Below are 26101 nucleotides of genomic sequence, written 5' to 3' on the forward strand. Positions count from 1 at the left end.
GGCGGCGCGCGCGGTGCGCGATGACGCACGGCCCCGCCCCGCCGTGCTCGGCCCCGCCCCCGCCCTCCGGCCGGCGGCGCTTGTTGTTCGGCGGCGGCGGCGGCGGCGGCGGCGGCGGCGGCGGCGGCGGCGGCGGCGGCGGCGGCCGAGCAGGGGTCGCTGCCTCGGGCCCCCGCCCGCCGCCCGTGCGCGCGCGCGGCCATGGAGCTGGAGGTGCCGGACGAGGCGGAGAGCGCCGAGGCGGGGCCCGTGCCCCCAGAGGCGGCCGGGGCGGCTGCAGGTAACGGTCCGGGCCCGGGGCGGAGGCCGGGGCTGCGCGGCCTCCCGGGGCGGGGGCGGGGGTCGCGCGCCGGGCTTGGGAGTCGGGGTCCTGCGAGGCGGCGCTGGGGGGCCCGGGTGCGACCTCTGCGCGGGCCCTGGCCTTGGTCTCCGTGCGCGGGGGGCCCCGTGGGCGCGTCCGGCCGGGCGGGGGTCCCCGAGGCCGTCCGGGTCGGCGTGGGGGCCCTCCGACCGCGGTCAGGCGCGCAGACCCCTCGGGAGCGGGGGCGGCCTGGGGGCTGCGTGGGGACCCGGGCCCTGCGCCCTTCCCCGCGGCGCGGCGCGCGGAGCCCACGGGGGAGTTTCCGGGGCTGCTCGCCCCCCCCCGTCCCCGCAGACACCCCCACGGGCGTCCGCGGCCCTGCGCTCTCCCGGCCTCCTTGGCAGGCGCGCCCTCCGGGCCCCTGCCCGCGGCCATCTGGAAGCCTCGGATGACCCAGTTGAAGGCGCCAGCTGCCCGCCCGGGCCTGGCCGGCGCTCCGGGGTCGAGGGGCTCCCTCCTGCGCCCCCGAGAGCCCCGTCCCCGCGTGCTGGCTTGGAGAAGCCCCCGCGTGTCTCATCGGAGGCCCCGGGGGCCGACCGGGGACAGATGCGGCGTGGGCTGGGGCTGTGCGGGGAGGGGCGGGTGGCCGCAGTCTGGCCCCGAGTCAGGGCCGCCCCAGCCCCAGCTCCCCCACGCCGTCTGCCCGGCTTTGCCCGGCTCCGCGGCCCCCGCGTGGGCGCCCCTGCCTCCCCCCCCACGCTGTGCCGGGAGCACCCCCGGCCAGGCAGCACCTGCTGTCCCGGGGCGCGGACCGGCCCTGCTCGCCTGGGCCTGGCCGGTGAGAGCCGAGGCCCCCGCCCCACTCAGCGCGGGTCCGTCCCGTTGGGTTGAGGCCAGCGCTGGGGCCAGGGGGCCGGAGCCCCGGGGTCGTGGGCCTGGGCCCCCAGCTGCACCCACGCCGTGTCAGGGCACGAGTGGGGCCTGCACCCGGGGTCCTGCTGGTGGGGTCAAGGGCACACGGGGTGAGCAGCCGTGTCTGGCGCGCTCCGCGGGGGCGGCGGGGGCGGCGGGGCCCAGAACCGGCAGGGGGCCCTCCCCGCTGGCCGCCGCTGCCCCGGCTCGGCCCACGGCGGGGGTCCGGGGCTGCCTGCGGGTGTTGGGCCTGAGCCCATCCCCGCGGCTCCCGCCCCCGCCCGCCCGCCCGCCCGCGTAGCATCTGCCGGGGACTTGTGTCAGCTTTGCCTTTGGAGCCCGCAGCGGCGCCCGCGGCCGCCCCTGGGGGGGGGACCTTCCCCCGCCCCCACAGCGCTTGGAGACCCCCGCCTGCCTCGGGGTCCAAGCCCACCGGCCCTGCTCCCTGCCCCCGCCTCCCAGGCCAGCCTCAGGGGTCTCCGAGTCGGGCATTTGCTGCCTCAGCTCCTCGGGGTCCAGCTGGTGGGGGGAGGCTCCTGTCGGGGGGGGGGCGCCCCTCCCCCACCCTCACCAAGGCTCGGTGGCTTCTTGGCTCTGCTCACTGCCAGCCATGAGGGGCCGGGCGGCCCGGGTCCCCCCCGGGCAGGTGCAGGGGCAGGTGGAGCCGTGGGAATTGCTGAGTGGACTGGTGGCCGGGAGGGCTTCCCGGAGGAGGAGGTATTGGCCGAGCAGCGTCGGCCCTGCTTGGGGGCAGCTGGGGCCGGAGAGGGTGGGGCTGGTGTCTTCTCGGGACGAGGGGGCAGCGCTGTGGTCGGTCCATCCAGCCGTGACCCAGCTGCCTCCGTCCCTCATGGGGAGGCCGTGGCCGCCCGGCCCTCGCCAGGCTCTGGGCTCCGTGTGAGCCTCCAGGCTGGGCGCTGTGACGGGGCCTTCTCCCAGAGTGCACTGGGGCCGCACCTGCTCGTACCCGAGGGCCCCCAGGCGGGCAGGCGGGCGGGCGGGATGCCCACGGGGCTGCGGGCTCCACCGTGCGGCCCTAGACGGGCAGCATTTGCTAAGTCCGTAGCAAGACCGGGCCGGCCAGTGCCAGGGGCTGACCAGGGCACATGAGCTGCGGCCGAGCATAGGCCCCGGGGTGGGGGTGCCCCGCCCGAGCCCAGGAGTGACCGCGTCCCGGGAGCCGAGTGGGCCACGCGGGCCCCGGCGGCACAGCCTTGGTCCTGCGCCCACGGGCAGCCCCGGGGTGCGGTGAGGGTGAGCCAGGAGCAGGCCCCCATCAGGAGCAGCCCCGGCAGGGGTGTGCGGCCTGGGGTGCGTCTCCCAGCTCAGCCCGGCTGGACGGAGGGGCCGGGGTGTGGACGGCGCTTGCGGGATTACCGACTGGATTAGGAGGCCGGCCTGGGAGGGGCTGAGCCGGGCGCAGCGAGAAGCCGGGAGGAGCTGTGCCGCACAGTGCCCGGCTGGATCTGCTCAGTGCTGCCTGGGACCCCTGCCTCCCCGTGGACTCGGGGCCCAGCCCCGCTCCTGGCCGGGCTCCCTGTGCCCGCGGGGGAGCCCGGGGCAGCTCCTGGCGCCCGGCTTCCGCCTGCCCAGCCCCGGCTGCTGCAGGCATTGGGGGAGTGAGCCGGGGGTGGGCACCGTTTGTCAAATAAAATTAATTAAAGAATCTGCCCATCAGAGAGACCAGCAGGAGGCTGGGGATGGCAGCCCCCCCCCCCCGTGAGGCTGTGGCCGTGCCCCCCCTGGGTGAGGCTGGGGCCGTGCCCCCTGCCGTGAGGCTGGGGCTCTGCTCCCCGCCCCATGAGGCTGGGGCGGTGCCCCCCCCCGTGAGGCTGGGGCTCTGCTCCCCGCCCCATGAGGCTGGGGCCGTGCCCCCCCCCCGTGAGGCTGGGTCTCTGCTCCACACCCCTCCCCGCCCCCCAGGGCCCCCCAGGCCCGGCGTCAGGACTCTGCTCCCGGCTCATCTGTCAGAGCTGGGGGGGGAGTGGAGCCTGCGGCGAGAGTCGGTTTCTTGTTGACTTCCCGGAGCTCTTTGCATAGCGTGGCCGCTGGGGTCTGCCCAGGTGTGAGTGTCCTCCCTCGGCCGGCGCGGCCCTCTGCACCCGGCACCCAGGCGGCTCCGCCCGCCTCTCGCGCTGTCTGGGACTGGGCCTGGGGAGCTGTGAGCCTGCACCTCCTCTGCCCCGCGGGGGCCCTGGGTGAGGCCCCTGCTGCCTTCTGCCCTTTGACCTCCGCCCCCCCCCCCACGTCTTGTTATCCTGCGCAGGACGTCGCGTGGGCCCCAACTCTCGCCCGCTGGCCGGGAGCACACGGGGCGGCACGGACGGACACGCGTGCCTGGCGTGGGCGCCGAGAGGCGAGGCCGGGGCCCTTGGCCAGGGTCCCCGGACGCCACCCACCTGGTCCCCGTGGGGGTCACGTGGCAGAGGGGCCTGGCGGGGGGCAGAGGTCCTCCGCGCGTGGCCCGCTCCCCACGCCCGCGGCAGCCGGGGCCCAGCACCGGAGCCAACGCTGCCTCCCAGGGTGCGCACGGCGGGGGCTGGCGGCCGAGGCTCCGTGGGGGCCGCCCCTCCTGACAACCCCCGCCTGTCTCGGGAGCACACAGGGCCCCCCCGGGACACTCCCGGAGCCCCCCAAGTTCCCCTCTGCCGGAACCAGGGAGGGCTTGGTGCAGCCCGCGCCCCCAGCCCCAGCCCCGCGCCCCCCGAGCCGTGCCAGGGACAGAGGGCTGCGGCGGCGGCCGGGCCCCGGGACGCTCAAGACCCCTGCGGGGGTGGACTCTGCCCCTGCAGGCTCCGGCCGCCTGTCCGTCCAGGAGGGACCTCGGGAAGCCGCCCGTGATGTCGGTCCGGCCCTGCTGGGCGGAGCTCGGGCAGCTTCCGGTTTCCTGCCTGGGGCCCTGGGGCGGGGGAGGGGCCCTGGGGCGGGGGAGGGGCCTGACGGGAACCCCTGCACCTGCCGGCCACCCCCATCTGCCTGGAGAGGCGTGGCTTGTGCAGAGGTGGAGAGGAAGTCCCACCCCTGCCCCCCCATGGGGTCTGCGCTGGCCTTGCCCCGGGCCCCGCCCCTGGAGGCCCCTCCATGGCCCCGCCCCCAACGCTGCCCAGGCCCCGCCCCGTTGGGTCTGCACCCGGCCTCGCCCCTGGAGGCCACGCCCCTGCCCCTGGCTGCGTGGTGCCCCTGCGTGGACGCGCGCACCGTGTGTCCGTCCGTCCATCAGCAGGGCCGTGGGCGCTTCCTCCCCTTTGGCCACTGTGCGTGTGCGGAGCGCGTCCGCGTGCGTGTGCGGCTGGGCCGTGTTGCGCTCGCTCTCTCAGCGCGTGGGCTCCAACTTCTCCACACCTCGGCCCCGGGGCCACAGGCGTCCACTCGGCAGCCACAGGTGTCAGGCAGAGCCCTGCCTGGCCTCGGGGCCGGCACAGCCCCCCCCCCCACCCGAGGGCGGCCGGCCCTCTCCGGCCTGTTCAGCGCTGTGGTCCTGGGGGAAGCTGGGGGGCGTGGGGGGGCTTCACTCCCACACCCCCTCCGCGCAGCCCGCTGAGGTCTCTCTGTCAGTCACTGTGGGCGCTGGGCTGCCCTTGGGGCTCACGGAGGGGCCGGCGGCCGCTGCAGGAGGAGTCGGCGGGGAGGCGTGCGGGCCCCGGGAGCCGGCAGCTGGGGATGTGGGTGGGTGCTCAGCTGAACGCCCAGGCCCCCTCCCCGGCCGGCCGGCGGGTCTTGGGGGCTGCTGGGAGCCGGGCCTGGCAGGGCCGCCAGGATGGACTCGTGTGGGGCTGTGTCCATGAGCCGGGCTGTGGAGCGGGGACAGGTGGACAGGTGGCCGCAGGCCTGGGGGGCCCAGCTCCATCTGGAGGCCCCGGGGGGGGGAACTTCCTGCCTCAGGGGACGGAGGGGAGGGGCTGGGGAGGGTGGGAGGAGGGGGGAGAGGACCATCTGTCCGTCCGTCTGTCCGTCCGTCCACAGGCCTAGGGCACGGGCAGGGCCCTGCAGACATTGCCTGCGCCCTCCACTGTCGGCCCCACCAGGGCCAGGGCTGAGGGCAGGCGTGGGGGTGCCCTGTTGGGGGATGAGGCTGGGCAGGGCGGGTGTGGGGGAAACGGGGACGGGGGCCAGCGCCAGGGTCCTCACAGCCAGACTGGGGGGGGGGCGAGAGAGGAGCAAGGGGCCCTAGGGCAGGAGCAGAGGGAGGAGGGTGGGCTCTGGTGTTCAGTGGGCGTGGCCTCGGCCCCGCAGGGCTCCGCGAGTGGGCGTGGCCTCGGCCCCCAGGGCAGCCGGCTCGGTGCTGGTCCCCCCTGCCCGGCCCCACACCCCCACCCTCTTTCCCAGGGCCTCCGGCTGCTGTCCCGGGGCCCCCACACCCAGCAGGCGCTCAGGGGCAGCTGGGGGGGCCTCGTCGGGTGTCCCCTGTGACTGGGGGTCCCTCCCGGGTGCCCAGGCCTCCTGGCCACGGCCTGCATTCCCCACCCAAGGCCCCAGGGGGCTGGAACTGGGCCCTGGCTGGGTCCTTTCCTGCCTCAGTTTCCCTGTCAGACACCGGGGAGAGGCAGCCACTCCAAGCACTCAGGTGGGGGGGGCGGGGCTGGAGACCCCCGCAGAGGTGGTCTCCTGAGGTGGGGGGAGGGGTGGCCTCACTTCCAGACCAGGGGCCGCTGCCCGGAGAGGCCCAGGCCCCCCAGGGTCCTTGCCTGCCCTTCGAGTGGGGGCGCCTGCCGGCTCAGCCCCGCCCGGGTCCCCTCCCCGGGTGCCCGCCTCCCCCCTCCCCCTTCCCCTCTCTTCTCCCTCGGCCTCCCCCTCCCGAGAGCTCCAGCCCAGGTGCCTCAGATGGGCTGTGTGTGTCCCCGTGTGTCTCCCCCATGCGTGTGTCTCTCCCGTATCCCCCGCGTGTGTCTGCCCCGAGTCTCCCATGTGTGTCCCTGTGTGTCTCCCCCATGCGTGTGCCTCCTGTCTCTCCCGTGTCCCCCGCGTGTGTCTGCCCCGTGTCTCCCATGTGTGTCCCCGTGTGTCTCCCCCATGCGTGTCTCCTGTGTCTCTCCCGTGTCTCTCCCATGTCCCCCGCGTGTCTGCCCCGAGTCTCCCATGTGTGTCCCCGTGTGTCTCCCCCATGCGTGTCTCCTGTGTCTCTCCCGTGTCTCTCCCATGTCCCCCGCGTGTCTGCCCCGAGTCTCCCATGTGTGTCCCCGTGTGTCTCCCCCATGCGTGTCTCCTGTGTCTCTCCCATGTCTCTCCCATGTCCCCCGCGTGTGTCTGCCCCGAGTCTCCCATGTGTGTCCCCGTGTGTCTCTCCCGTGTCCCCCTCGTGTGTCTCCTGTCTCTCCCATGTCCCCCTCGTGTGTGTGCCCTGTGTCTCCCATGTGTGTCCCTGTGTGTCTCCCCCATGCGTGTGTCTCCTGTGTCTCTCCCGTGTCCCCCGTGTGTGTCTGCCCCGTGTCTCCCAAGTGTGTCCCCGTGTGTCTCCCATGCGTGTGTCTCCTGTGTCTCTCCCGTGTCTTTCCCATGTCCCCCGTGTGTCTGCCCCGTGTCTCCCATGTGTGTCCCCGTGTGTCTCTCTCATGCGTGTCTCTCCCGTGTCTCTCCCATGCCCCCGTGTGTGTCTGCCCCGTGTCTCCCAAGTGTGTCCCCGTGTGTCTCGCCCATGCGTGTGTCTCCTGTGTCTCTCCCATGTCCCCCGCGTGTGTCTGCCCCGTGTCTCCCATGTGTGTCCCCGTGTGTCTCGCCCATGCGTGTGTCTCCTGTGTCTCTCCCGTGTCTCTCCCATGTCCCCCGTGTGTGTCTGCCCCGTGTCTCCCATGTGTGTCCCCGTGTGTCTCGCCCATGCATGTGTCTCCTGTGTCTCTCCCGTGTCTCTCCCATGCCCCCGTGTGTGTCTGCCCCATGTCTCCCATGTGTGTCTTCCCCATGGGTGTCTCTGTGTCTCCCGTGGCCGGTGCCCCGGAGGTGCAGAAGCCGGTGTGGGGGAGGGGACAGCAGCGTGGGCCTCTGGGGCCGGGGTCGGGTTCCCTTGCACTGTGACTTGGGTGGCCCCCCAGGCCCCGCATTTCACGGCACGAGGTCCTCTGCCCATCGCCCGGGGTCTCTGCCGTCATCCCCTGCCCCCGCCCCCGCGAGTCCATGCAGCCCGGCCCCTCCCCACGCCTCCCCTGGGCCCTGCGGGGTCCTCTGCCTGCAGGGAGCCAGGGGAGGGACCCACTGCGGGTCCTGGCCGTGCACTGTTCTGCCCGCCCAGCGCGGCCTCGGTTTCCCTGTGAGCCGGTCGTTTGCCACGGCACCTGACAGGGATGGGGGCCGGAGGCTTTGCTCGGCTCCCCTGCCACCCCGGGTGGCCTCTCACCGGCCCTGGGACCCAGCGCCCCCGCCCCTGGGGGCGGGGCGACGGCCTGGGGTCCCCAGGCTGAAGCGCCCCCTTCTGTCCACAGGCTCGGGTCAGAGGAAGACGCCCCTGGCGGAGGTGAGTGCCCGCGGCTGACAGGCAGGTGCCCCGTACCGGCTGGCAGGGCCGCGCGGGGTCCGGACCCTGCCTGGAGCTCGCCCCTCGGGGGCCGCCCAGGGCACAGGAGCCGGGGGCGTGGGCGGCTGTGGGGCCCACAGCCTCCCCCAGGGCGCTTCTGGGGGCCCTTGGCAGCACACGGAGTGTAGGAGCAGAGACCCCACTCCGCGCATGTGTGCATGTGCATGGGCGTGGCTGTGTGTGCGACGGGCCCCCCTTTCTGCGGCCTCCTGAGAGACCCCCGGGCACGGGGCTGCTGGGTTCACGGCTGGGGGACTGCGGGGGGCTGTGGGGAGGTCGCCGTCCCCAGGGGGCCTGCCGGGGCGAGGTCAGTGCCTAGGATGAGCCTGCCCCCTGGTGGCCGCTGGGGAGAACTGGCTGACCCAGGGGACTGGGGAGGTGGGCGGAGCTTTTCAGAGGCCAGTGAGAGCCGGGTCTGGGGGCTTGGCCGGCCGTGGTCCTTGCCTCTCGCCGGCTTCAGTGTCCCTGTGGGTGTCCGTCCCCGCCGCTGGCCCACAGGCTGAGGGTCCACACCTTCCCCAGGGTCACCGGTGGCCGTCAGGACAGCGGCAGTGGGGGGGGGGGTCCCTGCCTGGAGCGTCTGCCCCCACCCAGACACCACCTGGCCCCTTGTCCCAGCACCCTGGGAGCCCCGAAGGCCGTGGCTTCTCAGGACTCCCAGCCCACTCCCCTCCCGCGGTGGGCACCCCTCTTTCTCGCCAGACGTGGGACCTCCGGGCCCCCTTGCTGCCCTAACGCTGCCGGCTCCCTCGTCCCCAGGTTCCGTCCACGACCGGGCAGCCGGGCCACGGGAAGAAGCTGGGCCACCGCGGCGTGGATGCGTCTGGGGAGACCACGTACAAGAAGGTGCTGGTGCCGGGCCCCGGGGCCAGCGTCCTCACAGCCTGTCCCTGGGGGCAGGGGGCAGCGTCCTCACAGCCTGTCCCTAGGGGGCAGCGTCCCTCACAGCCTGTCCCTGGGCACCCGGGCCGCTGGGGGGCAGGGGCCAGCGTCCCTCACAGCCTGTCCCTGGGGGGCAGCGTCCTCACAGCCTGTCCCTGGGGGGCAGCGTCCTCACAGCCTGTCCCTAGGGGGCAGTGTCCCTCACAGCCTGTCCCTGGGGGCAGGGGGCAGCGTCCTCACAGCCTGTCCCTGGGGGGCAGCGTCCTCACAGCCTGTCCCTAGGGGGCAGTGTCCCTCACAGCCTGTCCCTGGGCACCCGGGCCGCTGGGGCGGACAAGGAGGGCCCAGCACCCCCAGGCTGCCCCGGCCCCGTGGCTGGACGCTGTCCTGGGCAGCCGGCCTGGCCCTTCTGCACACAGGTCTGGAACCCGGAACCCAGCAGTGCAGGGCGGGCTTGGAGTTGCTGTCGGGCCCCTCCCTGGCCGCTACAGCTCCAAGCCCTGGGAGAGCCTGGGTGCTGGGGTGGGGGGGCCCTGACCTGGGTGCTGGGGGGGGCCCGTCCTGGGTGCTGGGGTGGGTGGGGGCCCTGACCTGGGTGCTGGGGTGGGGGTGTCCTGACCTGGGTGCTGGGGTGGGGGGGCCCTGACCTGGGTGCTGGGGGGGGCCCGTCCTGGGTGCTGGGGTGGGTGGGGGCCCTGACCTGGGTGCTGGGGTGGGGGTGTCCTGACCTGGGTGCTGGGGTGGGGGGGCCCTGACCTGGGTGCTGGGGGGGGCCCGTCCTGGGTGCTGGGGTGGGGGGGCCCTGACCTGGGTGCTGGGGTGGGGGGGCCCTGACCTGGGTGCTGGGGGGGCCCGTCCTGGGTGCTGCGTGGCCCTGGGTGCGGGGCGGGTCTGGGCAGGGTGGGGCGGGGTCCGACAGCCGCTTTGCCTGCAGACCACCTCGTCCACCCTGAAGGGCGCCATCCAGCTGGGCATCGGCTACACGGTGGGCAACCTGAGCTCCAAGCCCGAGCGGGACGTGCTCATGCAGGACTTCTACGTGGTGGAGAGCATCTTCTTCCCCAGGTGGGGGCCGCGGGGGGGCCTTCCCAGGTGGGGGCCGGGGGGGCCCTTCCCCAGGTGGGGGCCGGGGGGGCCCTTCCCCAGGTGGGGGCCGCGGGGGGGCCTTCCCCAGGTGGGGGCCGCGGGGGGCCCTTCCCCAGGTGGGGGCCGCGGGGGGGCCTTCCCAGGTGGGGCCGCTCCCAGGTGGGGGGGCATCTTCTCCCCAGGTGGGGGCCGCGGGGGCATCTTCTTCCCCAGGTGGGGGCCGCGGGGGGGCCTTCCCAGGTGGGGGCCGCGGGGGGGCCTTCCCAGGTGGGGCCGCTCCCAGGTGGGGGGGCATCTTCTTCCCCAGGTGGGGGCCGCGGGGGGGCCTTCCCAGGTGGGGGCCGCGGGGGGCCCTTCCCCAGGTGGGGGCCGCTCCCAGGTGGGGGGGCATCTTCTTCCCCAGGTGGGGGCCGCGGGGGGCATCTTCTTCCCCAGGTGGGGGCCGCGGGGGGGCCCTTCCCCAGGTGGGGGCCGCGGGGGCATCTTCTTCCCCAGGTGGGGGCCGCGGGGGTCCTTCCCAGGTGGGGGCCGCGGGGGGGCCTTCCCAGGTGGGGCCGCTCCCAGGTGGGGGGGCATCTTCTTCCCCAGGTGGGGGCCGTGGGGGGCCCCTTCCCCAGGTGGGGGCCGCGGGGGGCATCTTCTCCCCAGGTGGGGGCCGCGGGGGGCCCTTCCCCAGGTGGGGACTCCCGGGTGGGGGGCATCTCCCCAGGTGGGGGCTCTCCTGGGTGAGGGGACATCTTCTCCCCAGGTGGGGGCGCTCCCGCGCAGGCACCCCCGTCCGTGTCTCCCCACCAGGGGCTGAGCCCCCCCATCAGGGGCCGGGCCCCCCGAGGAGTGGCTGTGGGGGCCGAGACCCCGCGGGACCCTCACGTCCTGTGGGCGGGGCTTCCCGCCCCCCCGGGACCCTGGGGGAGCCGGCCCCGCCCGCCCTCACGGACCCCGCCCCTTCTCCACAGCGAAGGCAGCAACCTCACCCCTGCCCACCACTTCCAGGACTTCCGGTTCAAGACCTACGCGCCCGTGGCCTTCCGCTACTTCCGCGAGCTCTTCGGGATCCGGCCGGACGACTACCTGGTGAGCGGCGGGGAGTCAGCGGGCGGGGGGCTCCGGGCGGGGGGGCGCTCGTGCACCGCACCCCAGCTCCCCCCCCCCGGCTGGGACGGCCCCGGGGCACGCGGCGTGGGTGGGGGCTCCCTGTCCCCCTGCCCCCCACCAGCCCCTTGCTCCCGCGCGGGGCGTGGGCGTCTGTCCCCTGGCCACGGTGACCGCGCTGCCCTCCCCCGGCCCGCGGCCCCTGGGGGTTCCAAGTCGGGGGAAGGGAGGCGCAGCGGCCGTCACGTCTGGGACGGAGCTGGGGTCCCGGCCGGCGTGTGCGGGGAGCAGGCGGTGGGCCCAGCCCAGGCCCCGCCCCCCGCTGCTCACGGCCCCGCCCCCACCCCACCCCCGCTCACGGCCCCGCCCCCTGCAGTACTCCTGGGGTCCCCGCCGGAGTGTGCGGGGAGCAGGGGCTGGGCCCGGCGCAGGCCCCGCCCCGCCCACGGCCCCGCCCCCACCACCCCACCCGCTCACGGCCCCGCCCCCCTCACGGCCCCGCCCCGCTCACGGCCCCGCCCCCCGCAGTACTCCTGGGGTCCCGGCCCATGTGCGGGGAGCAGGGGGTGGGCCCGTCCCAGGCCCCGCCCCCCGCTCACGGCCCCGCCCCCACCCCACCCCGCTCACGACCCCGCCCCCCGCTCACGGCCCCGCCCCCCGCAGTACTCCTGGGGTCCCGGCCAGCGTGTGCGGGGAGCAGGCGGTGGGCCCGGCGCAGGCCCCGCCCCCCTCTCACAGCCCCGCCCCGCTCACGGCCCCGCCCCCCGCAGTACTCCTGGGGTCCCGGCCCGTGTGCGGGGAGCAGGCGGTGGGCCCGGCCCAGGCCCCGCCCTGCCCACGGACCCGCCCCCACCCCACCCCACCCGCTCACGACCCCGCCCCCTGCAGTACTCCTGGGGTCCCGGCCCGTGTGCGGGGAGCAGGGGGTGGGCCCGGCCCAGGCCCCGCCCCCCGCTCACGGCCCCGCCCCCTGCAGTACTCCTGGGGTCCCCGCCGGCGTGTGCGGGGAGCAGGGGCTGGGCCCGGCGCAGGCCCCGCCCTGCCCACGGCCCCGCCCCCACCCCACCCCACCCGCTCACGGCCCCGCCCCCTGCAGTACTCCTGGGGTCCCGGCCCGTGTGCGGGGAGCAGGGGGTGGGCCCGGCCCAGGCCCCGCCCCCCGCTCACGGCCCCGCCCCCACCCCACCCCGCTCACGGCCCCGCCCCCTTCTCACGGCCCCGCCCCCCGCAGTACTCCTGGGGTCCCGGCCCGTGTGTGGGGAGCAGGGGGTGGGCCCGGCCCAGGCCCAGGCCCCGCCCTGCTCACGGCCCCGCCCCCCTCTCACGGCCCCGCCCCGCTCACGGCCCCGCCCCCACCCCACCCCGCTCACGGCCCCGCCCCCCGCTCAGGGCCCCCCCCGCAGTACTCCTGGGGTCCCGGCCCGTGTGCGGGGAGCAGGCGGTGGGCCCGCTGCAGGCCCCGCCCCCCTCTCACAGCCCCGCCCCGCTCACGGCCCCCCCCCCCGCAGTACTCCTGGGGTTCCGGCCGCGTGTGTGGGGAGCAGGCGGTGGGCCCAGCCCCGGCCCCGCCCCCGCCCTGCTCACGGCCCCGGCCCCGCCCCGCTCACGGCCCCGCCCCTCACGGCCCCGCCCCCAGTACTCCCTCTGCAACGAGCCGCTCATCGAGCTGTCGAACCCGGGCGCCAGCGGCTCCCTGTTCTACGTGACGAGCGACGACGAGTTCATCATCAAGACGGTGATGCACAAGGAGGCCGAGTTCCTGCAGAAGCTGCTGCCGGGCTACTACATGGTGCGGGGCGGGGCCATGGAGGGGGCGGGGCCGCGGGGGCGGGGTCACGGAGGGGGGCCGCGAGGGGCGGGGCCACAGGGCGGGGCTATGGCGGGCGGGGATGGGGCTACTACATGGTGCGGGGCGGGGCCACAGGGCGGGGATGGGGCTACTGCATGGTGTGGGGGCGGGGCCGCGAGGGCAGGCCCATGGAGGAGGCGGGGCCACGGGGCGGGGCCATGGAGGGGGCGGGAAATGGGGCGGGGCTATGGCGGGCGGGAATGGGGCTACTACATGGTGTGGGGCGGAGCTGTGGAGGGGGCGGGGCCATGGCGGGCGGGAATGGGTTACTACTTGGTGTGGGGCGGGGCCATGGAGGGAGGAGGCGGGGCTAAGACAGGCGGGGCCATGGGGCGGGGATGCGGAGCCGCGGCGGGGCTATGGTGGGGCGGGGCTATGGCGGGCGGGAATGGGGTTACTACGTGGTGTGGGGGCGGGGATACGACAGGTGGGGCCATGGGGCAGGGATGCGAAGCCGGGGCGGGGCTATGGCGGGCGGGGATGGGGTTACTACATGGTGCAGGGAGGGTCTACAACGGGCGGGGCCATGGGGCGGGGCTATGGCTGGCGGGAATGGGGCTACTGCGTGGTGTGGGGGCGGGGCATGGGGGGCATGACGGGGCGAGGCTACAGGGCGGGCGGGGCTGGGATGAGGGGTACGTGGCTGGGAGAGGCCCAGGGTAGCGCAGGGCTGGGCCCGGGGTGGGGCTGCTGCCTGTGGGGGCCTGTCCTGTGCCCCTGACGCCCCCGGCCCCGCCCCCAGAACCTGAACCAGAACCCGCGCACGCTGCTGCCCAAGTTCTATGGGCTGTACTGCGTGCAGTCGGGCGGCAAGAACATCCGCGTGGTGGTCATGAACAACGTGCTGCCGCGCGTGGTCAAGATGCACCTCAAGTTCGACCTCAAGGGCTCCACGTACAAGCGGCGCGCCAGCCGCAAGGAGAAGGAGAAGGGCGCCCCTACCTACAAGGACCTGGACTTCATGCAGGACATGCCCGAGGGGCTGCTGCTGGACGCCGACACCTTCAGCGCCCTGCTCAAGACGCTGCAGCGCGACTGCCTGGTGCGCCCGGCCCCGCCCATTGCCCCCACTAACCACGCCCACACCCACCCACTGACCACGCCCACACCCACCCACTGACCACGCCCCCAGACCAGCCCCTGCTCAAGACGCTGCAGCACGACTGCCTGGTGCGCCCGGCCCCGCCCACAGACCATGCTCCAACCCCGCCCCTGGCCCTGCCTGAGTCCCACTCACCCCTGCCCATCCAGCCCCCAGACCAGCCTCTGCCCGAGCCCCCTCCCTCAGGGACCCCCTCCTGCCTGCTGCTCTCCTGGAGAGGAGGGGCCGGGACTGCTGGACGCGTTGTTGGGTGGGGGCTGCAGCCTGCGTCCGCGCCCCTGGGACGGCTGTGGGCCCCTGGCTGGCCCCGGGTGCGGCCGCTGCGGGCCTGGGTCGGGTGTGGCCTGCCGCCATGGCCGGCCCTGCCCGGTCCCCGCTGGGCGGCCGCTGAGCCGTGCCCCCCGCCCGCCCCAGGTGCTGGAGAGCTTCAAGATCATGGACTACAGCCTGCTGCTGGGCGTGCACAACATTGACCAGCAGGAGCGCGAGCGCCAGGCCGAGGGCGCCCAGAGCACCCTGGACGAGAAGCGGCCGGCGGGCCAGAAGGCGCTCTACTCCACGGCCATGGAGTCCATCCAGGGCGGCGCCGCGCGGGGCGAGGCCATCGACACCGACGACACGTAGGTGGGGCGGGCCTGGGCCGGGCCTCAGCCCCCAGGAGGATGGGACCATGGGCGGCCCCCGCCCTCCCCGGGGTCCCAGGGCCCCATGTCAGCGACGGGGGCGTCGCAGTCACCAGCTGGTGGGTCTGGACGCACAGGCCCCCTGCACCCTGAGCGGCTGAGCAGACCCTGGGCGCGCCCTCAGCCTGGGCGTGGGTCAGTCCCCGGGGCGGGGCCGTGCTGGGCACTGCAGGGCGTGGCGCACCCTCCCTGGCCCCACACACGCGACAGCCACCCCGGCCCCACACCCTCCCCACGGCCCGGGTCCCGACGGCCACCCCGGGCCCACGCCCCCCCCCACGGCCCCGGTCCCGGTCCCGGTCCCGACGGCCACCCCGGCCCCACGCCCTCCCCACGGCCCCGGTCCCGACGGCCACCCCGGGCCCACGGCCCCGGTCCCGACGGCCACCCCGGCCCCACGCCCTCCCCACGGCCCCGGTCCCGGTCCCGACGGCCACCCCGGCCCCACGGCCCCGGTCCCGACGGCCACCCCGGCCCCACGCCCCCCCCACGGCCCCGGTCCCGGTCCCGGTCCCGACGGCCACCCCGGGCCCAGCGTCCTCAGGGGAGCCCGGCAGGCTCAGGGCTGTCCCCTCCCTGGTCACCGCAGCGCCAGGCCACCGAGCCCGAGGGGCCTCCGATTCCGTTCCCTCGCACCGTCCCCAGGGGGCCCTAAGGGAGGGGGTGCGGTGGGGTCCCCGTTTCCCGCGGGGTGCGGGCCCCGCCCTGAGACGGTCTTGGTGTTCGTAGGGTCTGCGCGGGGCCCCCGGGCAAGCAGGTGAGCCCGGCAGGCGTGGTGTGGCCTGAGCGGCGGCCGCTGTCTGCTGTGCCCGCACTAACAGCCCGCAGCCTCCCCGTGCCTGCCGTGTGCTGTGTGGCTGCATGTGCACGCGCGGGCCCCGCTCCGGGTCGCTGTGGGGCAGGCGGCCGCGCCGGGCTGACCGCGGCCTCTCTCCCCAGGATGGGCGGGATCCCGGCCGTGAACGGGCGCGGCGAGCGCCTGCTGCTGCACGTCGGCATCATCGACATCCTCCAGTCCTACAGGTGCGCGCCGCCTGGACTGCGCCTGCGCCTGCGTGGGCCGGGGTCGCCCCCGCCCCGCCCACCCCGGGCTGCGCTCCGACTGCGCCTGCGTGGGCCTGAGTGGAGCACCCGCCCCGCCCGCCCCCCCCCCCGGGCTGCGCTCTGACTGCGCCTGCGTGGGCCGGGGTCGCCCCCGCCCGGCTGCGCTCCGACTGCGCCTGCGTGGGCCTGAGTGGAGCGCCCGCCCCGCCCCGCCCACCCCGGGCTGCGCTCCGACTGCGCCTGCGTGGGCCTGAGTGGAGCGCCCGCCCCGCCCCGCCCCCCCCTCCCCCCCCCCCGGCTGCGCTCTGACTGCGCCTGCGTGGGCCTGAGTGTCGCACCAGCTTCTCCTCTCCTCCCTCCCCTGGGGCATCGCCGGAGATGCCCCCAGGACCCGATAGCCCCCTTGGTGCATGGTGAGGGATTCCCCAAATCTGCCCCCCAGGGTTGAGAACAAGGGCAATACTTGGGGTGTCACCTCCAAGGCCACGGCCCGGGTCCTGCCTGTCCCCCCATGACCCGGGTCCCCGCCCACTCCCCCCTCTCTCTGTGGCCCAGGTCCCTGTCTGCTCCCCCCACGGCCCGGGTCCTCCCCGACATGGACGCTGGGGTCTGCTCAGCCACCTCTGGGATCGGGGGCGGGGCGGTCACTCTCGCGCCATATGCGGCTCCCACGCATGCGCACCCTGGGAGGCAGCAGGGGCCCCTGCCGCCCACGTGGGAGCCCCACATCGGATCCTGGCTTTGGCCCGGCCTAGCCATGGCCGCGGTGGGCCTTGGGGAGCGAGCCAGGTGCAGAGCGCAGACCGTGTGTGGGGAAGGGGGAGGAGCGGACCCCGCCCCCGCGCTGCGGCCCTCGCTGGGTGCCCCGGTCCAACCTGTGCTGGGAGCCCCAGTTGTCACTCAGACCCAGGGGGCGGGGCAGCAGGGGCACAGGTGGAGGCCTGGGTGGCCCCTCTTCCTCTCCGCGGGGCAGCAGAGGGGGCCGGGCTCTGGGTCTCTCCCCGGCCCCGCCCCGCGGTGACCCCGCCCCGCGGTGACCCCGCCCTGTCTGCAGGTTCATCAAGAAGCTGGAACACACCTGGAAGGCGCTCGTCCACGACGGGGTGAGTCCTGCTCTCGGGCGCGGGCAGGCGCGGCTCAGGGCCGGAGCTGCCCGCCTGGGGGCCTGTGCCGGGGCTGGGGCGCCCGCGGCGGGGCGGGGGGCGGGATTGAGCCCGGCCTCCTTGGAGCCCCAGCTGCCGCTCCCCTCCCCAGCTTCTCGCAGTGCAGACCCTGGGGGAGTGGGCGTGGCTCCAGGAGGGGTCCCTGCCACCCACGGGAGACCTGGGTGCGGCTCCTGGCTCCGGCCCCGAGGCTGCTGTGAGCGTGGGGGGGGGTGAAAGCCAGTCAGACTGTGCACACGTACAGCGCACACGCACCGGCGCCCCAGCTCGCAAGGCCCTCCTGCCGCTGCCGGCGAGGCTGGCCGCCCCCCCCCCCGGCCCAGGCTGCCCCCCAAGTCTAGGCTGCCCCCCCGGCCCAGGCTCCCCCCCGGCCCAGGCTGCCCACCCAGCCCAGGCTGCCCCCCCCGGCCCAGACTGCCCGTGTCCCACAGCCCAGGCTGCCCCCCCGGCCCAGGCTTCCCACTCCCAGCCCAGGCTGCCCCCCCTCCGGCCCAGGCTGGCCTGGTCAGGAAGGGGCAGGAGAGCTGGGGGAGGGTAGAAGGCACCACCCACCGTTTTGCTCCCAGCTTCTTGGGCCACGCGGAGGTGCCGTGGCCACAGCTCGCCCAGGGGCCACACGTGCTGGTGGAGTCCAGCATAGCTCAGCCAGGGAGCCCGCCCTCCCTGGGGACAGCTGTGGTGGTCCCCGCCGGCGGTGCTCCTGGCTGGAGTGGGGGGGCAGGTGCCGGCAGGGATCCTGAGCTCCCCGTCTCCCCGTCTGCCCAGCAGAGCCCGCGTGCTGTCGCTGGTATCCTGGCCGCTTAGGTTCACCCGGCACCCAGGGGCCCGCGTGGAGGCCCCAGGAAGGGGGGCCCTGGGCCACAGAGCTGCGCTCACCAAGTGGGCAGGGGGGTGTAGTTGGCTTAGAGACTGCGTCTCGTGCATTCATTCATCCGCTCCCTGCCTGCAGAATGTTTACAGTGCGGTGGGGGTCGGGTGGAGAAAGGGAAAGGAGCCCCTCCCATGGCCCCCTGCAGGCCTCGCCCCACCCCCGGGGTCCCCACTAGAGCGCCCAGCCCCCGGTGTCCCCACTAGAGCGCCCAGCCCCCGGTGTCCCCACTAGAGCGCCCAGTCCCCAGTGTGCCCACTAGAGCGCCCCGCCCCCGGGTCCCCACTAGAGCGCCCAGCCCCCAGTGTCCCCACTAGAGCGCCCCGCCCTGACCTCTCCCACAGGACACGGTCTCTGTGCACCGCCCCCCAGGGTCCCCACTAGAGCAGCCCCACCCCCAGGGTCCCCACTAGAGCAGCCCCGCCCCCAGGGTCCCCACTAGAGCAGCCCCACCCCCAGGGTCCCCACTAGAGCAGCCCCAACCCGCCCTCTCCCGCAGGACACGGTCTCCGTGCACCGCCCCCGGGGTCCCCACTAGAGTGCCCCGCCCCCGGGGTCCCCACTAGAGTGCCCCGCTCCGGCATCTCCCATAGGACATCTCTGCACCACCCCCAGGGTCCCCTCTAGAGCAGCCCCGCCCCCGGGGTCCCCACTAGAGCACCCCGCTCCGGCATCTCCCATAGGACATCTCTGCACCACCCCCAGGGTCCCCTCTAGAGCAGCCCCGCCCCCGGGGTCCCCACTAGAGTGCCCCGCTCCGGCATCTCCCATAGGACATCTCTGCACCACCCCCAGGGTCCCCTCTAGAGCAGCCCCGCCCCCGGGGTCCCCACTAGAGCACCCCGCTCCGGCATCTCCCATAGGACATCTCTGCACCACCCCCAGGGTCCCCTCTAGAGCAGCCCCGCCCCCCGGGTCCCCACTAGAGCGCCCCACCCCGCCCTCTCCCGCAGGACACGGTCTCCGTGCACCGCCCCCGGGGTCCCCACTAGAGTGCCCCGCCCCCGGGGTCCCCACTAGAGCAGCCCCGCCCCCCGGGTCCCCACTAGAGCGCCCCGCCCTGCCCTCTCCCGCAGGACACGGTCTCCGTGCACCGCCCCAGCTTCTACGCCGAGCGCTTCTTCAAGTTCATGAGCAACACGGTTTTCCGGAAGAACTCCTGTAAGCTGCCCCAGGGCACTCTGGGAGGAGAGGGGGCTGAGACCCCCCTCCGCCGTGTGTCCCGCCCAGGGGTGGCATGGTGCAGACCACCGAGGCCACATAGCCGGCCGGGCAGAGCCTGGATCTGGGCGCGGCCCGGGCCTGCTCCTGGGCGGCCCTGACTGCCTCCCCCCGCCCTGGTCAGCCTTGACCGCCATCCCCCCTGCAGCCCTGACCGCCTTCCCCCGCCCCCCACAGCCCTGACCGCCTACCCCCGCCCCCCTGCAGCCCTGACCGCCTCCCCACCACCCCCCGCCACAGCCCTGACCGCCGCACCTCCCCACCCCCCGCAGCCCTCAAGTCCTCGCCGTCCAAGAAGGGGCGCGGCGCGCTGCTGGCCGTGAAGCCCCTGGGGCCCACGGCAGCCTTCTCGGCCAGCCAGATCCCCAGCGAGCGGGAGGACGCGCAGTACGACCTGCGGGGGGCCCGCAGCTACCCCACGCTGGAGGACGAAGGTGACTGCGGCGGGCGGGCGCTGGGCCCACGCTGCGAGGACGCCCCGGCTCCCCACGGAGTCCAGACGAGGGCGCCCGGCAGTGGTCAGGGTCTTGGGGGCCGTTCCCTCGGGCTGTGGGCTTCATTTTGACGCCCTGGGAGGCGGGGCGGGAGCCGTGTGCGGGGCGGGGAGCCGTGTGCGGGACGGGGAGCCGTGTGCGGGGGCGGGGAGCCGTGTGCGGGGCGGGGATCCGTGTGCGGGGTGGGGCGCGGGGTGCGGGGCGGGAGCTGTGTGCGGGCGGGAGCCGTGGGGGGGGGCAGGAGCCGTGTGCGGGCCAGGAGCCGTGTGCGGCGGCGGAAGCCGAGTCCGGGGGCGGGGAGCCGTGTGCGGGGACCGGATGCCGTGTCCGGGGGCGGGGAGCCGTGCGCGGAGCGGGAGCTGTGTGCGGGGGGGGGGGGGAGCCCTGTGTGTGGGGGCAGGAGCCGTGTGCGGGCCGGGGCTGTGTGCAGGGCATGAGCCGCCGCCGCCCCTCCCCGCAGGCCGGCCTGACCTCCTGCCCTGCACACCGCCTTCCTTGGAAGAAGCCACGACGGCCTCCATCGCCACGACCCTGTCGTCCACCTCATTGTCCATCCCGGAGCGGTCGCCGTCGGAGACGTCGGAACAGCCGCGGTACAGGTAGGCGGCGGTGAGGGGCGGGGTGGGGCTGTACAGGTGGGCGGGGCGGGGCAGCCCAGGGGCGGGACAGGTGAGCGGGGTGGGGCGGTCCAGGGGCGGTCCAGGGCGGGGCGGGACAGGTGAGCGGAGCGGGGCGGTCCAGGGGTGGGGCGGTCCAGGGGTGGGGCGGTCCAGGGCGGGGCGGTCCAGGGGCGGGGTGGTCCAGGGAGGGGCGGTCCAGGGGCGGGGTGGTCCAGGGGCGGGACAGGTGAGCGGGGCGGGGCGGTCCAGGGCGGGGCGGTCCAGGGGCGGGGCAGGACAGGTGAGTGGGGCGGGGCGGGACAGGTGAGTGGGGCGGGGCGGTCCAGGGCGGGGCGGTCCAGGGAGGGGCAGCTGAACGTCCTTCGCCCCTCACCTGCGGCTGGGTCTCCCGCAGGCGGCGCACGCAGTCCTCGGGGCACGACGGCCGGTGAGACTCCAAGCCCCTCCCTCCCCGCCCGGAGCCCCGCCCCGTTTCTCTGCACACAGGGCCCAGGGCTCCTTGTGACTGTGAGAGCCGCCCTCCCGCCCATGCCCCACCCCCTCGGCCCTGCCCCTTGCTCCCCAGGAGAGCCAGCTGGGCCCGGTGGGAGGCAGGGGGGACCTGGGGTGGCCGAGGAGGGGCCTGAGGCTTCCCGCCGCCCCCAGGCCCCAGGAGGACCCGCAGGAGGTCGCCGCGCAGGGGGAGCCCGCGTGCAGCGTGGAGATCATCGTCCCCAAGCAGGCGGGGTGAGTGGGCCGGAGGGGCGGCCCCCGTGGCTGTGGCGGCCAGGGCCGGGCCAGGCTGGAGCCAGAGCCAGGAGCTGCATCCGGGGCTCCCACGCGGGCGCGGGGGCCACCTTCTGCCGCGCAGACAGCCACAGGGAGCCGGGTCAGAGTGGAGCGGCTGGGACTGGCGCCCGGGTCAGGTCTGGGGGCTTCAGCCACGGCGCCCCCAGCATCGTTCCCAGGGCTCCTGTCGGATCCCGGCCCCGCCCCCAGGGCACCTGGGGGCTTCGGGCCTCTGCGGCTTCCACGGTTCTGCAGGTGCACGGGCTGGAGGGGGCCGAGGCCGCTCCACACCCTGCAGCGCCCGCAGCGCCGGGAGACCCTGGGGCGAGGGCTGTTGGGGGTCTGAGCTGCCGGGCACTCAAGGGTCTCTCTGTTCAGCGTTCAAAGTGCTGGCTTCTGATTTGGAAGAAGCGCCACCCCCACCCCCATATTCTGCTTTCTGTCCCGGGGCGTCCTGCGCGCTGGGGTCTCCTGTCTCCTGCAGGGGCCGCCAACTGCTGCACCCTTCCTCGGCCGTGTCCAGGCCCGGGCGGCCCGTGCGTCCCCCTCTTTCCTCGGCCATGTCCAAGCCCGGGCGGCCCGTGCGTGCCTCCCACCCGCGGCTGTGTCCAAGTCCAGGCGGCCTGTGCGTCCCCCCCCTTGGCCGTGTCCAAGCCCCGGCAGCCCGTGCGTCCCCCCTCCCCGGCCGTGTCCAGGCCCCGGCGGCCCGTGCGTCCCCCTGCCTCGGCCATGTCCAAGCCCGGGCAGCCTGTGCGTCCCCCCCCGGCCGTGTCACGGGGCAGTACTGTCCTGGTAAACGCCAGCTTACTTATCTAATGTGTTGGAAGCTTGGGCACAGGAGGGGGACAGAGCTGTCCTCCGCCGGCTCACTCCCCAGATGGCCACAACGGCCGGGGCTGTGCCACGAGGAAGCTGGGAGCCAGGAGCTCCATCCGGGTCTCCCATGCAGGTGCAGGGGTCCAAGGACTTGGGCCGTTGTCCACTGCCCTCCCAGCCACAGCAGGGAGCTGGATCGAAAGTGGAGCAGCCGGGACTCGAACCTGCGCCCACATGGGATGCGGGCCCTGCTGTGCCCGGCGCCAGTCCTGGGGGGCACTGGCAGGCGCTGGTCAAAGGAAGGGGGTTCGGCCTGCAGGGGGTGGGGCCTGGGTCAGAGCAGCAATGGCCGGGGGCTCCCGCGTCGGTGTCCCTGCTTGGAGTCCAGCCAGGCCCCCGCTTCTGCCCGGTGTCCCCAGGGAGGAGGCCGCCCCTGGCGCCGCCTCGGCGGCCATGGAGGCAGAGACTGCCAGCCACGCCTCGGAGCCCGCCAGCCAGGCCTCGGACGAGGAGGACGCGCCGGCCACCGACATCTACTTTGTGAGTGCCCCCCCCCCGCCCTCCGTGTGCACACGCAGCTGCCCGCGTGCGCACACTGGCTCGCCGAGGCCGCACACGCGTGGCCACACGGCCGCCGCCTCCACGTGGGGGCCGCCGGCTCCTCACAGCCGCCCCGCCGCGCCCGGTGCTGGGCCGTGGGGAGCGGCCTCGGCCTCCTCCCAGGCCGCGGCGGGCATGGTGAGCGGCTCGGCCGGCGGGAGGGCTGCCGGGCAAGGCTGGGCCCCGGAGACCCTGAGCCTGAGCGGCCTCTGTCCGAGGAGCTGCATGTCCGGTGTGGGGTCGGGGGGGGGGCAGGGAGCCACAGGCAGGCGTCGGCCCAGAGAGGGGCCGCCCACTGGGGCCGTGTTCTGCCGTGGACGTCTGCGTCCCGCACCCGGGCCGCGTTGGAGGTAGCAGGCGCCCGAGACCCCTCCCCCAGCCCCGCTGCTGCTTCCGCCCCGCCCCGGCTGCCGCCCCGCCCACCCGCCCGCCCACGCGCCCGACTCCTGGCCTCACCCGCTGTCTCTTCCTGCCCGCCCAGTTCACGGATGGGAGGTACTGGATGTACTCCCCCCGCCATCGCCGACTGCGGGCCGTCACTCTGAGCGCCTCGGGCACTGTAAGTGACCGCAGCCGGCCGCCCGGGAGAGGAGCCCCTGCCCAGCGCCCGCGCCCCTGGCTTCCTACAGGGGCCTTGGGGCCGTCCGGCTGCGGCTGAGGTCAGGGCTGTGCCGCGTGTCGCTCCGAGCAGGTGCACCCCGGGGTGCCAGGCGTGGCGGGGTCTGCCTGGACCCCTGCCCGCCCGCCCGCCTCCGTGCTGGGCTGTGGACGTGGGCGTGGACGCCTCTCCCTGCCCAGGCCTGCGGAGGCCGCGGGGCTCAGGGCTCCGCGTGGGCGTCGCTAGCCAGGGACCTGCGGGGGCGCAGTGACCTGCGCAGAGCCTGCGGGCACAGGAGGGGACAGGCCTGCGCCAGCGTTTGCGCCCCAACCATGAAGCCCTTGGGGCTGTGCCCCCCGACCTCAGCAACCCCCTACCCCGTGCGCGCCCGGCCTGACTGCTGGCCTCGGGGCCGGAGGCCGGGCAGCTGTGGGCGAAGGCCCAGGAGGAGGCTGCCCTGGGCGTGGGGGCACCTGCGCAGAGGGCGCACAGCGGGTGCAGCCTGGGTCCTGGGTGCGTCCCGCGCGCTGGCGGACGCGTCCGGCCGTTCCGCCTGCTCCCACGTGGCGGCGGGGAGCAGCCCGCAGTGACCCACGGGGCCTCCCTCAGGGTTCCTCTGAGACCCTCTGGACACGGTGGCCGGTCAGCGAGGAGAGCGGGGGCTGGGCGGGGGCCGGTGGGCCCCCACGGAGCAGGCACGGAGTTGGGTCCCCCGGCCCGGGCAGCCTGGAGTCAGGGCCGTGGCTGGAGCGTCCTTGCGGGCAGCAGGCTCCGCGAGGCTGGGTGGAGAGGCCCCGGGCTGACGGCCTGCGCTGGGCTCGAGATGTGACAGGGCCAGGGGCTGGCCAGCCGGACGTGGCCAGCACGCATGAGAACCCCGAGGGAGCGGACACGGTCAGGGAAGGCGTCGCCTGCCGGCCCTCAGCTGGGCCCAGAGTGGCCCCGGGCAGCCCAGAGCGTGGCTGAGCTGTTCCCAGGGTCCCGGGAGCAGAGTGTGTGTGCGCGTGTGTGTGTGTACGCCTGTATGCCTCTGTCAGTGTGTCTGTGTCTGTCCGTGTGTCTGTGCCTCTCTGGGTCCGTGTGTGAGTGTGTGTACACGCGTGTGCCCGGGGAGTCCGAGGCACGGCAGCCACGTGGGTGCACCTGCTCCCTGGCTCCCTGCTCCAGCCCCGAGAGGCAGAGCTGGGCCGAGGCGAGGGCGCCGCCAGCTGGCGGTGGATGAGTCGGGGTCCCGTCCCCCCGCCCCTGCCCTTCCTCCCTGTCTGTCACCCGCTGTCCTGCCCCTGCTCGCCCGCTACCGCTTCCTGCTGCCCCCACGCCGCCACGGGGCGGGGCCTGGTCAGAGAGGGCGGGGGGCGCTCAGCGCGGGGGCTCTTTTATTTTCTCCTGTCTCTTCCTTCCTCCCTGCGCGCCTCCTCGCACCCTGCTCTTCCGCGCGCGCGCCCGCCCGCAGCCCACCGATGACAGGAGCTGGGTGTACTCCCCGCTTCACTATAGCACACAGGCCCAGGCGGCCTCCGACGGCGAGAGCGACACAGTAAGTGGCCGCGGCGTAAGTACCTCGGGGTCCCCGGCCGCGCCCGCCGGCGCTCACCCAGCCTCTCTCCCGCAGTAACTGCTATGCACTCCCGGACCCGGCGCCCGGCGCCCGCCGCCGCCCCGAGGCGCTGCCCGGCCCCTGGACGGACGCGCACGGCCGAGCTGCCGGCCCCTGGACGGACGCGCACGGCCGAGCCCCCCAGCGCCCGCCGAGCGCCGCCCCCTGCACCCGCCGCTCCGGGTCCTCGCGGCGCACTCGGAGGCTTCCCAGGACACAGGCCGGAGACGCGGGGAGCAGCGAGGAGGCGGGTCTCCCCCGCGGCCGCCCCCGCCCCGCAGCCCGCCCGCCCTCCGCTCAGGTTTGGGGGCCTCGGCGCAAGACCCCCACCCCACCCCACTCCGGCCGCCAGCGGGGACGTGCCGGGCAGGCGGACGCCGCGAGGCCGGAGCGTGACAGCGAGAGTGGACAGAGGGGACAGCGCCTGGCGCCCCAGGCACAGCCGCGGGACAGGCGCCCTGGGGGCTTCCCTCGTGGACTGCAGTGCTGCCCTGCGCCCTGGGGGGGGGGGCCCAGGCGCCCCTGCCGAGTTCCGGGGGAAAGCCCCCCCCCCCAGCAGGTGCACCCCGGCCCTGACAGGTGGCGCCCGGGGGCCCCGCCCACCGGCCCTGGGGGAACCCCCCTCGGTGGGGGGCTGGGGCCGCTCCAAGGAACTGAGACCTCCCACACTGCCGCCCCCGCCCCATCAGCTCCACCCGCCTGGGCCGGGTCCCCGGGAGCGGGGGCGGGGGGACCGCAGGGACCATGGGGGCCGTGTCCGCAGCCTGGCGTCCAGACCCGGCGTCCAGGGGGGCCCCCAGCAGGAGACGCCGAGAGCCCCGGGGACCTTGTCAGGCTACAGAGCGAGGCCGGGGGGCGTGGCCCGCCGCCGGGGGCGTGGCCCGCCATCAGGGCGGGGCCTCTCCTTCGGGGGCGGGGCCCGCTCTGCCCGTGATGCTAAGCAGGCTCCCGGCGGGCAGCCCGAGGACCCCCACCCCCAGATCTGCAAACTCCTTGGTGACCCCCCCGCTCGCCCCTCCCCCGTGGCTGCTAGCACGAGCGGTGGGCGGCGCCCCACTCCTGTACTGTAGAACCTGGGCGAGCCGGGAACCCCCGCGCGCCGCCCCCGCACCTGGCTCAGTGCAATACCCCGCTCCCGGGGCCCTGCCACGGTACTGTCGCCGCAGCCCCTCAGCCCCCGCCCGCCCCTCTGGTGGTTCAGTGCATCGCCCGCGCCCACCCTGTCCGAAACCGCAGACCTTGTGCGTCTTGCGCGTCCCCAGCCCCGCCGCGGTCTGGGGCGCGACCATCCGGAGCGCGGCTTCCGTGGCCGCCCCCTCCCCAGCCCCTCTTTTTACGTTGAGATGTAATAAATTGGGTATCACCGTCAGCCCCTCTCCGGCTCTCTCGGGGCCCCCGGGGTCTGGCGGGGATCGGGGCGCCGAGCAGCGTCTGGGGGGTGGAATAGGAATTGCCACGGGAAGCGGCTCCCCGGGGGGCCCCACCCCGGGCCCCTCCCAGACCCCGAGTTCGCGAGCCAGCGTCGGAAGTCGCGCGCCCTCGGGGACACGGTCGGTGCCAGAGCGCGCACGCAGGTGGTCCCGGGTGCGCGCACCTGCCACTCAAGAGGCGGCGTGATCATGCTGCCAAGGATGGGGGGGGGCTCCCGTCACCATGACAACCCGTACCCGGCGAAGCTGCCGCTGCGGATCCAGCACTTGGGGGAGGACTACCCTCGGACACGAAGGGCCATCCCCCACCCACCCACACCCTGGCCTGGGCGGTGGCGGCGGCCGCCCCGGTTTGTCTCTCCACTGCTGGAAGACGGAGCCGGACCTCAGGCTCCCATCCGCAAAATGGGTCGGCGGATCCCCAGCGAGTAGACCCAAGGCCCGCGCGCTCTCACCCCCCACCCGCCCCG

General features: G+C 75.3%; 1 protein-coding gene across 6 annotated transcripts; it reads left to right on the top strand.

Annotated features, from left to right (window-relative positions):
- The first annotated feature begins 69 nt into the window (after positions 1–69).
- PIP5K1C (phosphatidylinositol-4-phosphate 5-kinase type 1 gamma) lies at positions 70–25570 on the top strand. 6 transcript variants are annotated; one of them, XR_016222484.1, is made up of 19 exons: positions 70–280; positions 7627–7658; positions 8478–8564; positions 9535–9665; positions 10643–10760; positions 12415–12567; positions 13370–13669; positions 14144–14349; positions 15142–15169; positions 15352–15435; positions 16511–16559; positions 18564–18648; positions 18981–19142; positions 19663–19801; positions 20217–20249; positions 20468–20548; positions 21826–21946; positions 24058–24141; positions 24217–25570. XR_016222484.1 is itself a non-coding variant. In XM_089315288.1 (19 exons), the coding sequence occupies exons 1-19, from the start codon at positions 202–204 to the stop codon at positions 24217–24219; spliced, it is 2025 nt and encodes a 674-aa protein (XP_089171414.1). In that variant the 5' UTR covers positions 70–201; the 3' UTR covers positions 24220–25570. The 6 variants fall into 6 exon arrangements, 5 of the variants coding, with proteins under 5 accessions (XP_089171414.1, XP_089171416.1, XP_089171415.1 ...); XM_089315288.1 differs by lacking the exon at positions 15142–15169 and adding an exon at positions 22488–22565; XM_089315290.1 differs by lacking the exons at positions 15142–15169; positions 24058–24141 and adding an exon at positions 22488–22565.
- The last annotated feature ends 531 nt before the right edge of the window (positions 25571–26101 follow it).

This window comes from Oryctolagus cuniculus, chromosome 16, assembly GCF_051225735.1.
Source record: "Oryctolagus cuniculus isolate XC-2025 breed Fujian yellow rabbit chromosome 16, ASM5122573v1, whole genome shotgun sequence".
Classification (NCBI taxonomy): domain Eukaryota; kingdom Metazoa; phylum Chordata; class Mammalia; order Lagomorpha; family Leporidae; genus Oryctolagus; species Oryctolagus cuniculus.